The sequence below is a fragment of the Carcharodon carcharias genome, chromosome 1 (genome assembly GCF_017639515.1).
Source record: "Carcharodon carcharias isolate sCarCar2 chromosome 1, sCarCar2.pri, whole genome shotgun sequence".
Taxonomy (NCBI): Eukaryota; Metazoa; Chordata; class Chondrichthyes; order Lamniformes; family Lamnidae; genus Carcharodon; species Carcharodon carcharias.
In genome coordinates, this window is record NC_054467.1 from 8272661 (window position 1) to 8289244 (window position 16584).

Below are 16584 nucleotides of genomic sequence, written 5' to 3' on the forward strand. Positions count from 1 at the left end.
AATGACCAGATAATCTGGTTTAATTATGTTGGATGAGGGATAAATATTGAGCAGGACACCAGGGAGAACTCCCCTGCTTTTCAGTGCACTAGTGGTCATGGGATCCTTTCTCAACCACCCAAGAAGGCAAATGGGTTAACACTTCATCCAAAAGTTGGCATTTCCATCAGTGCAGCACTCCCTCAGCTGGTACATCAATGGTTTTGTGATCAAGTCTCTAGCTTGGGATTGAAAAGAAAATGGCCTCGGCAACAGGAATGAGGTTGGTGGCTGGGTTGAGGGTCAAAGAGCATGACAAGTTGGGGCACCAAACTGAACCAAAGTGGGAAGCCAGAGAAGTTGATGGAGCCAGAGGCACAAAGGTGCCTAAAACAAGCTCAGCAAAACGGTTCCAAGTTTGCCAACTTTGAGCCATCAGAGGTCTGGATTCATCCAGGACTTGTGTATTCTTCATCCAACATCACTGAAATAGATTATCTGGTCATAATCACATTGCTGTTTTTGGGATCTTTCTATGCACAAATTAGCTGCTACGTTTCCTACATTAGAATAACATGTCAAAAGTATCTCATTCGCTGGTCCACACTTTGGGATGTCCTGAGGTTGTGAGAGGCACTATATCATTGCAACACTCTGTCGTAGCTATCCTGGAATTAATTAATGGTGCAAGAGCAGAGGGAGAGCTAAGTATCTTTGACATAGGCATGGGAGCTGAACCCTTGCTTTCAAATATAAGTTGATATGTAATTGATGACTTTGTGTGTGGCTTACCTTTTTGACCATAAACGACACCTTAGCTTAAAAACTCAGTCAACCCCATATTTAGGAGGGTTGCCAACTCTCGTTGGCTGTATTCCTGGAGGTATCATCACATGACTTCTTGTCTCCAACCACCCCTCTGCCACACTCCCACTATTGGTCATCTGACATGCTTATCCTCACAGTGCCCTGTCTCCTGCCAACCAAACAAAAAGCTAATATTCCTCATTACCCGATCAGATGATTCCTCATTGTCAGTCAAACACTCAGCTGTTTTCCTCATGTCTGATATTTTATAACTAATAAACACCTTGTTTTTTTCTCGCTGCAGTGCCCTGGAGGTTCATTTTTAATCAGTCGAAACAAGGCACATTTATGCGTACTAGAAGTGACAAACATTCGTATGCAGGGACACCACGTTCTCTGCAAACAAATGTAATATGTTCAAGCCTTGTGTTTTGTTTAATTGCCCAGAAGCTCGGGGAGCCTGTAGTTCTTCATTGCTTTCTTCATGGCAATACCTCAGCCAATCAGAGTCAACTTGCCAACCAATCAGACCCATTTCTCCTGTGGTATAACTTGTTGTGATTGTTTGAAATTTGGCATTCTTGCATTTGTCTTGACGAGTGCCAGACAAAAAGCTTTAGCAACATGTCTCTTTTTCCAGCAATACTCAAGTTCGATACTACCAAGTACCAAGTGACTGACAGATTAGTTTTTACTCCTGGAAACTCCAGGACTATCCTGGAGGGTTTAGCAACCCTATGTTCTTAGTACAACAACCACAGGATGCAGAAAGCATAGCAGAATCTGCATGGTTTTTGTCACTCAGAGTTCTGCACTTTTTTTTAGAGAGGGAGGTTCCAGCAGCTGCTAATGCACTAACAATACTCAAAGAGCCTTGCAATTGATAAGTGACCTTCAAATCCCATCAAAGCCATTGAACCTACAAGTGCTAAACTGAGGCTGGGTCACATTACCAACTGCCAGAGACCCAGGTCATTAAGCCACCCAGGTTAATTCTCCTTAAATAAACAGCTCCAGGATTTTTTTCTCTTTTTAAGTGAAACACTCAAAGCAATTTAAGACTTGGAGATGGCTGCCTACCTTTCTCTTGTAGTGAGAGCAAGAAACTAACTTGGGTAACATGTTTATTTCATGTGTTTTAAAGAAATGGGATATTTATTACAATGAAAAACACAAGATTTATTTTTTCTTGGTTTCTAATTGGGGTGGATGTTGGAAGGCTCTGCTGTTGGTGTACTGCCTCATTAAGTGGGCCCATGCGCCAGAGAGAGGGATAACACAATGATAGGCTCAATTCTGGGCCCTAGGCTCCCCTAGAGTAAGACTGTTAGGTAACATATATGAATAGTCATATGAAATTTGCAAAGGAGTCATCAATGGCTAATAATGGAAGGCTGGAATTGAATAATAATCTATTAATATTTCTACCAGGTCCATTAATACTTCAATATTTACTTTGACTGAAGGAAATGGTATGTGGGATTACATGTTATCCCTGACATACCCTCACATCAGACGCTCTCTGGTGGTCATGTCTCATCTTGCCTGTTCTTCACATGCAACCCAAAACGGCTTCCTTTCAATTATTGGATGTCGACACGCTTGCTGCTGGAGCTGGAGTAGCTTGGCAGGTTGCATTCCTGTATCTGAGCCAGGAGGGCCCCAGGTCCAAGTCTCACTCCTGGACTTGTTGGCCCTGGGGGAAAAAAGTTACTGGTGTAGGCAAGCCGGTGTGTATTGGTACTGGTCCCCAGGCTGGGTAAATAGGAGTGGGTGGTGGTAGGAAGAGCTATAAGGCAACTACCAGTCCAAAAATAGTGATTAATAAGAAGCAGTGATCAGCCAGTGTTGTGGTGACCCCATGTAACATGAGGAAGGATGTTCTTGATACCATTTTTTTTAGGATTTATGTAACCTTTTCTCCTTTGGTCTATGCTGTTATTAGATTAAGAACTTTAGTCAGGTTAATAGCAAGGAACTCCCATTTTTCCACCTTGAGAGACACTCAATATATTGACATGAATAGCTTCACCACAGTATCGACTGGTACCTGAAGAATGTTGGACTCCTATTGATCAGCTGAAACAAAGGGCCCTTTAGGACATCACAAGTGCCAGGGATAACATGTAATCCCACATACCATTTCCTTCAGTCAAAGTAAATATTGAAGTATTAATGGACCTGGTAGAAATATTAATAGATTATTATTCAATTCCAGCCTTCCATTATTAGCCATTGATGACTCCTTTGCAAATTTCATATGACTATTGATATATGTTATCTAACATCTCATCGTATGCACTGGATCTTCAGTTTGATTGTATTACTGTCCCAAATCAAGGCAAAAATCAAAGTTGACACTCCAGTGCAGTACTGAGGGAGCACTGCATTGTCAGGGGTGTCGTCTTTCACATGAGACATTAAACTGAGGCCCTGTCTGCCTGCTCAGGTGGATGTAAAAGATTCAATGACTCTATTTTGAAGAAGAACAGGGTGTTATCCCTGTTGCCATAGCTAATATTTATCCTTCAATCAACATCACAAAAACAGATTATCTCATCATTATCACATTGCTATTTGTGGGATTTTACTATGCACAAATTGACTTCTGCATTTCCTACCTTACAACAGTGACTACACCTCTAATGTACTTCATTAGCTGTAAAGCACTTTGAGACATCCATTGGTCGTGAAAAGCACTATTTAAATGCAAATCATTCTTTTTTGCCCCAAAGCAACAGTCATCAGCAACAAGGGGTAATAAACCTACCCCATCCCAACACTCCCTGGCTTCCTCCCTGGGTTACCAACTCTTAGTGTGCTACCTTCCTGGTGGTTTGACTCATGACCTCCTTCCTCCAACTGTTTCCACTCCCAGACTCCTGCCATTGGATGCCCAGTGCCCTGCCTTGCCACAGCCAATCAGAAAGTGAACCAATTCTTCAATTCCCGATTAGATGATTCCTGACTGTAAATCAAAAGGCCTTTATCCCCCATGTCCCACGTCTAGAACATCAAAGTGGTCAAAGGAAATTAAAATTAAAACTGCACCTTTTTAATGTTCCTCCTGGATTCTGCTTGCGGAAGGATCTCGGGGATTAGTCTTCAAATTCTGGGGAGTCCAGGGCAATCCTGGAGGGTTGGCAATCCTACTTCTGCCCAAACGTGGGTATGCCCAAATTCTTACCCATTACGTCAAGGACAGAGAGCTCTTTGCATTGCTGTGCAGTGCCCTGTCAAAGAGCTACTGTAATGTGCACTGCTGGCCAAGGCTGGGCTTTGCTCTTCATGATCCCTTCAGCGTAGGCTTAAACTACCTGAGCTGTGTGATCACTGCACAGCGTACAGCACCACACACGGCTTTAATAAGATATAACAAATAGCTTGGAGCAATTACAAGCCTGCAATCTAATTGAAGGGGTTCAGATAACAGCCCAAACCACCAGAGCTAAGCTTCAGCAATTTATAGCTGCCATTTGAAGCCCAAGATTACATTACTCCCTCCAAATTATTCCTTGATGCAAGCGCGTCTCATGATATATTCTATAAGCTTTGCTGGGTGGTTTATTGCAGTTCTTTGTTCCATTTTCATGTGCCAAAAGTTTCAGTTAGGACAGGTTGCTGCTGCCTGTCCACTCATACTGGGGTGTCAATGACTGCAATGTCGTTGCTGCATGCTGACTCAGAAATAATGGCCTGGAGCTTACTGGACATCTCGCAGTCCCATCCTGGTGTTTGAATGTTTTCCCTCACCACTGGGCTCAAACATTTCTGTTGCCCTAAATTGCTGGGATTGTGAGCTAATAATGGTGCAGTGAGGGCAATGGGGTACATGGGACCTCAGGGAATGACTAGAATAACCAACAGTCCCTCTCCTTAACCAATGAGATTTATAGATTGGGAAAGAAACAGAGGAATAAGGGAGAAGGCAACTGGGAATAATTAGAGTCAAATCAGGTACAGAAATAGAAATAAAGACAGGGAAAGAAAGATTGGAAGAAGAGGGGAAAAGAGACAGAAAGATAAAGTAGGGATTTTTTTAAAATGTAATTAAAAATTCTTAAAACCTCTAGAAACAATTTACTGCTCATAGGAATGAGACTCCACAGTTTCAATTGTTCCCTTTCTGGGCTGGGCTAGAGATGTTGAGTGGAAGTGTAGGAACATAAATCTCAATCATTAAAAGTGTATTTATGCTCCTAAGTTCCAGCCTTAACTTTCCATGGCGAGTTTAGTCAGCAGTTAATACAGAAATGCAGCAACTGGTGTGGAGAGGGGGTTTGGGGGCAGGCTGCTATTTTTGCGGGGCTGATGGCAAAGTGGCCAAAGTCAACCAGGAATTTGTGGCCATTCACAACTCAGGGGGAATGTCTTCCTCACCACAAGCGGCTGGGTTATTTACACATATCACTAAGCACCATTTGAACCCAATGTACTTTTGTCAAGAAATTCTATGCCAATATTGCAGTCAGTTCTGCAGAATTCATATCATTCTTATGTTTATATTGTAAATAATGTGAGGCAGCTAAGAGGGAGTTAAAGACTTTCTCAAACCTTGAGATTCAGTGGCTCTGTATGAAGCAATTGAGCTGCACTTCTATGCATTCAGATGTCAGATGAACGCAGCAATTGTGCTGGTGTCTTGGAGAATTGTGGTGCCGAGCAGTCTATTATCCTGAATATCACACCACACATAATCTGACATTCTTTTGATTATATTCTTCTGCTGTGTAAGTCTGAATTTTTTAAATCAAAAAAATGTGCTGCTGGAATCTTTGTCTGTCTTCCTATCGTTGCTAAGGATCACTTCACTATTCTCTCAGCTAATCGTCCCTAACAGCTGCTCAGGAGGAGTTCTTAGTAATTCACTGGTGTGTCTGCAAGGGGATGATGGGGAGCAGAATGCCAGAGAGGTTTTTGAGAAATCAGAAGTTTTCACAGCTGGTCACATCTCACCTTGTTCCTGTGTTCTCCAGCTCCTCTGGGTATCTTGAATATGATGTGCAAAGTGCAGTTCATCTCACAATTAATTGCTTGAGGAGATGGAGATTTTCCTTTTAATGCCATGAACCAAGGCAAGGGAGACAACAACAATTTATATTTATATAGCACCTCAAGCATAAGAAAACGTTCCAAGGCACTTCAGAGGAGCATTACAAAGCAAAATTAAGTGCTGAGCCACGTACGACGATATTAAATTAACAAAAGCTTGAGGGAAATTTTGAGGAGTGCCTTAAAGATGGAAAGAGAGGAAACGAGATGGAGCAGTTTAAGGAGGGAATTCCAGAGGTTAGGGTTCAGGCAGCTAAAGGCACAGCCACCACTGGGGGAGAAATTAAAATTGGAGATGTACAGGAAACCAGAATTAGATATGTGTAGATATGTCAGAGGGTTATGGGGCTGGAAGAGATTATAGAGGTAGGGAGGGACTTGAAAACAATGAGAATTCTAAAATCAAGGTTTTGCTTGACCAGGAGCCAATATAGGTCAGCAAGCACAAGGGTGATGTATGAACAGGACTTGGTGCGAGTTAGGATACAGGCAGCAGAGTTTTGACTGACCTCAAATTTACAGAGAGTAGAATGGGGGAGGCCTGCCAGGATTGGATTAGTCAAGTATAGAGGCAGCAAAGGCATTTATGAGGGTTCCAGCAGCAGATAAGCTGAGGCAGAGGTGAAGTCAGGTGAAGTAACAGAGGTGGAAATAGGCAATCTTAGTGATGGTGCAGATATGTGGTCAGAACACTGTCTCGAGTTCAAATATGATAACAAGGTTGCAAACAGTCTAAGTCTCAGAATGTGAGGAATGGAGTCAGTAGCAAAAGAATGGAACTTGGAGTGATAACAATGACAATGGCTTAAGTCTTCCCACTATTTAATTTGAGGAAATTTCTGCTCAACCAGTACTAGACACCATCAAGGTTGTAAAGAGTGGAGGCAAAATAAATAGTCAGTGAAGGACTTTTAAATCATAATCACTGTCATCAACCGCATGGGATGTTTTACTACATTGAAGGCACTATATAAATGAAAATTTTTGTTGTTAATCAACCCAAGTTGCCCTGAGAACGTCCCCTTGAACCCCTGAAGTCCATGCGGTGATGGTGCTCTTATAATGGTGTTAGGTCAAAATCCTGGAATTCCCTCCCTAACAGCACTGTGGGTGTGCCTACACCACATGGACTGCAGCGGTTCAAGGAGGCAGCTCACCCCCACCTTCTCACGGGGCAATTAGGGATGGGCAGTAAGTGCTGGCCCAGCCAGCGATGTTCGCATCCCATGAATGAATAACAAAGAAGTAGGGCTTCGTTTCTTTCAACCGGGTGGCTTTGCAATGCCCCTTCAAGGTGACTATATCCACCGCATAGTTTGAGACTAGAGTCACGGGTGGCCCAAATTAGGTCCAGGACGCAGGTTCCCTTCCCAGGAAGATGTGAGTGAACCAGTTGGATTTTTACAATTCAGCAGCTTTTGTCACTCTTCATCCTAGTGTTCGCTGACAATTTACTGGGGTTTATTAGGTGCACACTCACAACTTTCCTCTCTGTTGAAAGTTTGGTGGGGGTGGCGGAGGTGAGGGTTAGAGGGAGTTTGGGGGGGGGTGGGGGGGGGGAAGAGTGTGAAGGTAAGCGAGCGAGCATTGCTACATTCCAGAATGGCATTGCCCGAGGACCTCCCAGATCTTGTCCAATGCATTTGGCACTTAGAAGTAATTATATAGAATGTACAGGGCACAGATTGGTTAGTCAGCCCCACTGAACCATGCCTCACACGAGTCTCCTTCTACCTCTCTTCATCTAATCTCCTTTTCTATTCCATTCTTCCGTTATCCAGATTCCCCATAAATAGGTCTATGCTGTTCAACTCAGTGCAACTGTGAGTTCCACATTCTAATCACCGGCTGAGTAAGTTTCTTCTGAACTCCCCATTGGATTTATTAGTGAAAATCAGATATTTATGGTCCCATAGCCCCTCTTCATACTCTTCAAAAGAAAGCTGTGAGCATGGAGCTGAAGAGAAAAGTAAAAGCAAGCACCGTGATTTGGAGACAGGCACTTTGTTGGTGACCTTAACTGGCTGCCGTGCCTGGAAAACCCCGAGGGCATTTGCGGGAGTGACAGGTTACTTTCAACACATGGGGCTGAAACCAGGGCAATCTAACTCCAGAGCCTGGAGTGACAGAGGCCAGACTGACAAGACTGTCTGAATGGAGCCAGTGTTTGGTGATTAAAGAGGATGAAAATCTAAAAAGGTTTGAGGTTGACGGAGATGGGGGGATGGGGGGATGGGGGGGGTGGTGGGGGTGGGTGGATTGACTTGGTTTTAAAAGCTGGCAGTGAAATCTCTGGATACAATTGGAAACATTCATGTAACAAGCTTCGTTCTGTAATCCCATTCCACTCGCCTGAGCTTTACATTTCCTGACGTAGCCCCAAGTGTGGTGACAGTCTTCAGTTGCAACCGAGTTGATAAAAGTCACGTTAGCTGCTAGATGCTAGTCTACTTCTGTAATCCCCTGCTAAGCTGCGTTTCAGCATCATCAAACACAAAACACTCTTTACTGTGAACAGTTGATCTGTAATCTGGCAGGTTCTGTTCAGTCTTCTAGCTTCTTACACATGTAATTTAGTCCTGAGGTGAAATATTATGCATGCGGGATTTTTTTTTCCCAAACACAAGCAGACTTCTCGGGCCTTTGCAGCATCACTGGACTGGTTAAACCTCTGAGGGTACGAGAATTTTCAGTTCAAGAAAATGTACCACAGCAACTTCATACTATTCAACGCATTTCAAAAATGTAGACTCCCTACTAAAGGTCATATATCCATTATCGTATGTGTAACAAACTCCAGCCTAAGCTATATAAAAAATCGTCAATTAACTGTATAGGATGATAGGGCCAAGAGGAGATTATTCAGCCCCTTGAGTCTGTTCTCCTGCCATTCAATACGAACATGGCTGATCTAACCCTAATCTTAACTCTATCCACCTCCTTCAGCTTCATATCCCTTAATACACTTGTCTAGCAAAAAATTACCTATCTCAGGTTTAAAATTGAACAATTCAGCAATTATTCATTAATTAAAATCATTATTTTTTTCATGTGGGAGGTAGTTCCACACTGAATCACCCTTTGCGTGAAGAATTGTCTCCTAACTTCTCCCCCGAATGGCCTGGCCCTAGTTTTAAGGTTATGTCCCCTTGTCCTTAATTCCTCCCCCAGCAGAAAATGTTTCTCGCTATCCACCCTAACAGTTCCTTTCAAAAGCCTCAACCCAATCACCTCTCAACCCTTCATAAAAGGGAAGGTTTAGCAGGACATTATCAGGGACGAGGGGCTTCAGTTATGGGGAGAGGTTGGCAAGTTTGGGCTGTTCTTCTTGGAATCCAGAAGGTTAAGAGCTTCCCAGACAGCAGATTTCAAGATGATACTGGGTTTTGATAGAGTAGAAAGAGAAAGGCTGTGACCTCTTGCAAAAGGGTCAATAACCAGAGGTCATAGATTTAAAATCAGTGGCAGAAGATCTACAGGGGAGATGACCAGAATCTTTTTCACCCAGAGAACTGCCGGGATCAAGAATGCTCAACTTGAAAAGGTGGTGGTCCATAGATAATTTTATGGACAAATACTGGAGAATGAGGAACTTGCAGGGTTGCAGACAAAAATCAAGAGGGTGTGGAACTAATCATGATTTTTCACGGGCATGATAGGACAAATGGAACATAGGATCATCGGAGATAAGAGCGGGAGTAGGCCATTTGGCCCCTCGAGGCTGCTCCACCATTCAGCTAGATCATGTGTCATCTTCTACCTCAATGATATTTTCCCACACTATCCCCATATCCCTTCATATCTTTAATATCTATCATAGAACCTTAATGGCACAGAAAGAGGCCATTTGGTCCATCATGCCTACACCAGCTCTCCAAATGAGCACTATGACCTAGTGCCATTGCCCTGCCTTTTCCCCGTACCACTGCACATTGTTTATATTCAAATAATCATCTCATGTCCTCTTGAATGCCCTAGTTGAACCTGCCTCCACCACACTTCCAGGCAGCGCATTCCAGACCTTAACCACTCGTTGTGTGAAAGTTTTTTCTTGTGTCACCTTTGCAAATCACGTTAAATCTGTGTCCTCTCATTCTTGATCTTTTTATGAGTGGAAACAGCTCTATACTAGTGCAATCTGTCCCTCCCAGTATTTTGTGCACCTAGAAATTTATCGCTCTCTGTCTTGAATATACTCAGTGACAGAGCCTCCACAGCCCTCTGGGATAGATAATTCCAATGATTCTCCACTCTCAGTAAAAAAAAATTCCTCCTCATCTCAATCCTAAATGGTTTACAACTTATTCTGAGTCTGTGTCCCCTGGTTCTAGACATCTCCAGCCAGTGGAAGCATCCTTCCTGCAACTACCCCTTTCAAGCCCTGTAAGAATTTTGAATACTTTGATGAGATCACCTCTCATAGGCCCAGTTTCCTCAATCTCTCCTCATAGAACAATCCCACCATCCCAGGAATTAGTCTGGTGAACCTTCATTGCAATCCCTCTATGGCAAGTATATCCTTTCTTAGGTAAGGAGACCAAAACTCTATGCAAACTCTGGGTGCAAGGTTCTATAGCATTTCATCAAGACAGCTTCACTCCTGTACTCAAATCTTCTTGCAATAAAAAACAACACACTATTTGCCTTCCTGATTGCTTGCTGCACCTCTGTGTTAGCTTTCAGTGATTTATGAACAAGGACACCCAGGTCCCCTTGGACATCCACACTTCCCAATCTCCCATCATTTAAGAAATACTCTGCATTTCTGTTTTTCCTACCAAGGTGGATAACTTCACATTTTTCCACATTATATTCCAGCTGCCTGATTTAAACTTCAAACAATGCTTGGCAGTTAACAGTCAGTCACCATCACTGTTGCATTCTCCATGGCAATGCCTCTACCAATCAGAGTCCACTTGCCAACCAATCAGCACTCTCTGCTCGTGCAGTATAAATTGTTGTTTTCCCCTTATATTTGTACTCTTGCAAAGTGGTCTGATGAGTGCAAGATGAAAAGCTTCGACATGTCTCCTTTTTCAGCAATACTTCTCCTATTTCTCATGTTCCTATGATGACTCCAGTAATGCGATCACATGTTTGGTGTTGTGCCCGATTTCCTATCGAGGAGACCTCTCAGGTTATCTCTGAACATTGTTGCATGGTGATTTAATTGCCTTCTGTGTCCTTTTGTGTGATTGAGGACAGGGGGCATGTCATTTGTGCCGTGATGCCGCTTGCCACATGAATTTGAACTCCGCTGTAATGCTGCAAAGGGTAACAACAAGTTGAATTAATCTCTTCTGACCGGCAGGCCTCATTGTCAGGGAGGTGAACATCGAGATTTCCCGTCAACAGGTGGAGGAGCTCTTTGGACCAGAGGACTACTGGTGCCAGTGTGTTGCTTGGAGCTCTGCTGGGACCACCAAGAGCCACAAATCCTACGTCCGGATCGCATGTGAGTGTTGGAAAGAGTTACCGAGAAAAACTGGTGGTGTTTTTGTTGCTCTGTGGCATTGTCTTTCCAAGTGGCTTAGCAACAGTAAATGAGAGAGAGAGCAATTGAGCTGCCCCAGTATCGTGAGTGTGGTATGAAAGAAGCTGTCACAAAAAAAAATGTGATTAATTATGTTTTTACACAATTGTGCTGTCAGCACAGAATTTCATCTAGCAGAATTCAGTCACGTGCAACTCGTTATGTTTCCATCCTTTACTTTTAATTAACAGCAACTTGCATTTACATAGCACCTTTAACAGTGTAACATGTCCCAAGGCATTTCACGGGAACTTGATCGCACAAGATTTGGCCACGGGCCACATAAGGAGGTATGAGAGCAGATGACCAAAAGCTTGGTCAAAGAGGTAGGTTTTAAGGAGGAGAGAGGGTTATAGAGGTGGAGAGGTTTGGGGAGGGTCCAGAGCTTAGGGCCTAGGCAGCTGAAGGCTCAGCCGCCAATGGTGGAGTGATTAAATTTGAGGATGCTCAAGAGGCCAGAATTGGAGGGGCGCAGATGTCTTGGAGGGTTTTAGAGCTGGAGGAGGCTTCAGGGATAAGGAGGGGTGAAGCGATGGAGGAATTTGTAAACGAGGATGAGAATTTTAAAATTGGGGTGTTGCCAGACTGGAATCCAATGTAAGTCGATGAGCATGGTTAACCGTGACATGGTATGCGTTAGGATACAGGTAGCTGAGTTTTAGGTGAACAAAGGGTTCTTCACACGTGACCTAGGATGCCTAGAGTAAACCTCGATAACAGTTCTGCAGAATCAGCCCTTAAATGCACACATTTGAGCTTCTTCTCGAAACAAGGAAATGTGTGTAGAGTTCCTACGTATGTGGAAATGCTGGGCATCCTCATTTGGGAGTTGCAGGAAGCATGATGTCCGTCACAAATGTGACTCTTAAAAGTTCTCTTAACTGGCTTATTTAGATTTTCCGTTGATTGGGAGCACTGTGGTTGCTAGGCAGAGACAAGCAACACTTTGTCTTCCAACAGCATGAGAGTAATGCTGTGAAAATCATATCCCTCGCACATTAGCGTACACACAACAATGCTGCCTAAAACGTCAAGACAGTCCATCTCGGTTGGATTCAGTTTTGACAGACAGGCTTTGGAGGTCTCTCACAGTACAGTAAGAGTGGCGATTCTCTCTCATTTCACCATAAAGGACCACTCAGTTGTGGATGGCTAAACCCCCCCAATCTCTGATGGTACCACGCTCACTGGAACACCTGCTTTGTGCACAGTGATTATGACTGGTCATCAGATGAGCTGAGTTCAGGATCTGTCACCAGTTGAGATGTGTGTAAATGTAAGCCATGTCTAAAGGGGAGTTGCTTCACTTTCATTTGTTTCAGGAGTGACTCACTGGTTGTGCTCTTTGTCTTGGAGTCAGAAGGCCTTTGCTTTAACCTCCCATCAGGAAGAACAGCACCTCCAACAATACAGCACTCCCTCAGTAGTGCATTGGGAGTGGCAGTCTAGCTTTTGTGCTCAAGTCTCTGGAGAAGGGCTTGGACCAATAGTTTTCCATTTTAGAGGTGCTACCTACAGAGTTGCAGCTGACATCAACCAAACCTACATCTGAAACTTAAATGGGAATTCATCAGCGACCAGTCATAATGCTAACCAGAGTGTGGCAGGAAAGGTCAGAGCACACAACCTTAACAAGTGCACCAGCAGATAAGGCCAGAGATTGCGAAGATGGTAAAAAGACAAAGGTAAAGACTCTGTACCTGATTACACACAGCGTTCGTAACAAAATAGATGAATTGTTAGCACAGATAGAAGTAAGTATGCATGACCTGATAACCATCAGAGAAACATGGCTGCAAGGTGACCAAGGCTGGGAGGTGAATAATGAAGGGTATTTGACATTTTGAAAAGACAGGAAGCTAGGAAAAGCTCTGTTAATTAAGGATGTCTCATTAGTACAGTAGTGAGGTATGACCTTAGCTCGAAAGAGCACGATATGAAGTCAGTTTGGATAGAGATAAGAAATAGGAAAGGTAAGAGGTCACTTGTGGGAGTAGCTTTATAGGCCCCCAACAGCAGTCACAGAGTAGGACAGAGTATACAGTAAGAAATAAATAAAAGGTACCACAATAATCATGAGTGACTTTAATCTACCTGTAGATTGGGTGAATCAGATTGGCAACGGTAGCCTGGAAAATGAATTCATTGAGTTCATTCGGGACAATTTCTGAGAGCAGTTTGTTCTAGAGCCAACCAGGGAGCAGTTTTGGCCTATACCCATTGGAGTTCAGAAGACTGAGAGGTGACCTTTCTGAAACATATAATATCCTGAGGGGACTTGATAGGGATGGTACCGGGAGGATGTTTCCTCTAGTGGGGGAGAATAGAACTAGGGCACACAATTTAAGAATAAGAGGTCTCCCTTTTAGGAGGGAGATGAGGAGAGTTTTTTTCCCCACAGGGGATGGTTATTATGTAGAGTTCTTTTCTCCAGGAAGCAGTGGAGGCTGGGTCATTGAATTTACTCAAGGCTGAGTTAGACGGATTTTTGATAGACAAGGGGGTCAAGGGTTATGGGGGGCAGACCCAGTAATTTCAGTAAAATGACTGCTTAGGACTATCTATTTAAAATGTAGAGAAATAAAAGTTTATAGAAAGTAGAGCTGAGACCACAACCAGGTCAGCCATGATCTTATCGAATGGCAGAGCAGGCTCGAATGGTCAAATGGCCCACCTCTGCTCCTATGTTCTTATGTTCCTACCTTACTGACAGTAATACTACTTTCTCCTGTGGCTCTGGTTTGCATTCAGTTTACATTGACAAGTGTCTTACTCCCAGTTTCTTTGTGCTTTACTTCTGCCTTCAAGGCATTCCTCTGCCGTCCTTACCTGTTCTGGCCCATAAGTGACTCCAAACCCACAGAAATGTGGTTGACCCTTAAATGCCCTCTGAAATGACCTAGCAAGCCACTCAGTTGTATCAAACTGATACAAAGCCTAAAAGGAATGAAACCAGGCGGACCACCCAGCATCAGTCTAGGCACCGGAAAAGACAACGGCAAACCCAGCCCTGTCGATCCTGCAGAGGCCTCCTTACTAACATCTGGGGGCTTGTACCGCAATTGGGAGAGCTGTCTCCCAGACTAGTCAAGCAACAGCCTGACAGTCATCCTCACGGAATCATACCTTATAATATCCCAAACATCAGCATCACCATCCCTGGGTATGTCCTGTCCCACTGGCAGGACAGGCCCACCAGAGGTGGCAGCACAGTGGTATACAGTTGGGAGGGAGTTGCCCTGGGAATCCTCAACATCAAATGCATACCCTATGGAGTCCCTTGGCATCAGGTCAAACATGGGCAAGGAAACCTCATGCTGGTTACCACTATTGTCCCCTTCAGCTGATGAATCAGTACTTGGAGGAAGCACTGAGGGTGGCAAGGCCACAGAACATGCTCTGGGTGGGGGAACTACAATGTCTATCACCAAAAGTGGCTCAGTAGCATCACTACAGATCAAACTGGCTGAGTCCAAAAGGACATAGCTGCTAGACTAGGTCTTTGGCAGGTGGTGAGGTAACGAACAAGAGGGAAAAACATACTTGACATCATACTCACCAACCTGACTGCTGTAGATGCATCTGCCCATTACAGTATTGGTAGGAGTGACCACAGTCATTGTCGAGACGAAGTCCCATCTTCACATTGAGGATACCCTCCATCATGTTGTGTGGCACTACCACTGTGCTAAATGGGATAGATTTTGAACAGATCTAGCAACTGAAGCCAGGGCATCTACCTGGCGCTGTGGGGCATCAGCAGCAGCAGAATTGTACTCAAACACAATCTGTGACCTCATGGCCCGGCATATCCCCAACTCTACCATTACCATCATGCCAGGGGATCATTCCTGATTCAATGAAGGGTGCAGGAGGGCATGCCAGGAGCAGCACCAGGCATACCTAAAAATGAGGTGTCAGCCTGCTGAAGCTATAACACAGGACTACTTGCGTGTCAAACAGCATAAGCAGCAAGTGATAGACAGGGCTAAGAGATCCCACAACCAACGGATCAGATCTAAGCTCTGCAGTCCTACCACATCCAGTCATGAATGGTGGTGGACAATTAAACAACTCACTAGAGGAGGTGGCTCCACAAATATCCCCATCCTCAATGATGGAGGAGCCCAGCACATCAGTGCAAAAAATAAGGCTGAAGCATTCACGACAATCGTCAGCCAAAAGTGCTGAGCGGATGGTCCATCTCGGCCTCCTCCAGAGGTCCCCAGCATCACAGATGCCAGACTTCAGTCAATTTGATTCACTCCGCAGGTCAACAAGAAACAGCTGAAGGCACTGGACACTGCAAAGGCTATGGGCCCTGACAATATTCCAGCAATAGTACTGAAGACTGGTGCTCGAGAACTTGCCGTGCCCCCAGCCAAGCTGTTCCAGTACAGCTACAACACTGGTATCTAACTGGCAATGTGGAAAATTGCCCAGGTATGTCCTGTACACAAAAAGCAGGACAAATCCAGCCCTGCCAATTACCGCCCCATCAGTCTACTCTCCATCATCAGTAAAGTAATGGAAGGGGTCATCAACAGTGCTATCAAGCCAGGGTCACTCAGCTTCTGACCTCATTAAAGCCTTGGTCCAAATATGGACAAAGGAACTGAATTCAAGAGGGGAGTTGTGACATCAAGGCAGCATTTGGCCGACTATGGTATCAAGGAGGCCCAGCAAAACTGAAGTCAATTGAAATTGGGGAAATTCTTCACTGGTGGAGTCATACCTAGCACAAAGGAAAATGGTTGTGGTTGTTGGAGGTCAATCATCTCAGCTCCAATACATCACTGCAAGAGTTCCTCAGAGTAGTGTCCTAGACCCAACCATCTTCAGATGCTTCATCAATGACCTTCCTTCCATCATAAGATCAGAAGTGGGGATGTTCACTGATGATTGCACAATGTTCAGCACCAATCGCAACTGCTCAGATACTGAAGCAGTCCATGTCCAAATGCAGCAAGACCTGGACAATATCCAGGCTTGGGCTGACAAGTGGCAAGTAACATTCACACCATACAAGTGCCAGGCAATGACCGTCTCCAACAAGAGAGAAGAAAGAATCAAAACATTGCCTCTTGACGTTCAATGGCATTATCTTTGCTGAATCTCCCACTATCAAAATCTTGGGGGTTGCTATTGATCAGAAACTGAACTGAACCAGCCATATAATTACTGTGGCTACAAAAGCAGGTCAGAGGCTGGGA

At 44.2% G+C, this 16584-nt stretch overlaps 1 protein-coding gene across 1 annotated transcript in view; it reads left to right on the forward strand.

Moving 5' to 3' along the window:
- The window catches only part of LOC121285476 (netrin receptor UNC5C-like), a 373583-nt gene that overhangs the window by 228212 nt on the left and 128787 nt on the right, over nucleotides 1-16584 (forward strand). The window contains exon 3 of the mRNA XM_041201934.1: nucleotides 11150-11293. Within this exon, the coding sequence (XP_041057868.1) occupies nucleotides 11150-11293 (144 nt within the window). The remainder of the gene's footprint in view (nucleotides 1-11149; nucleotides 11294-16584) is intronic.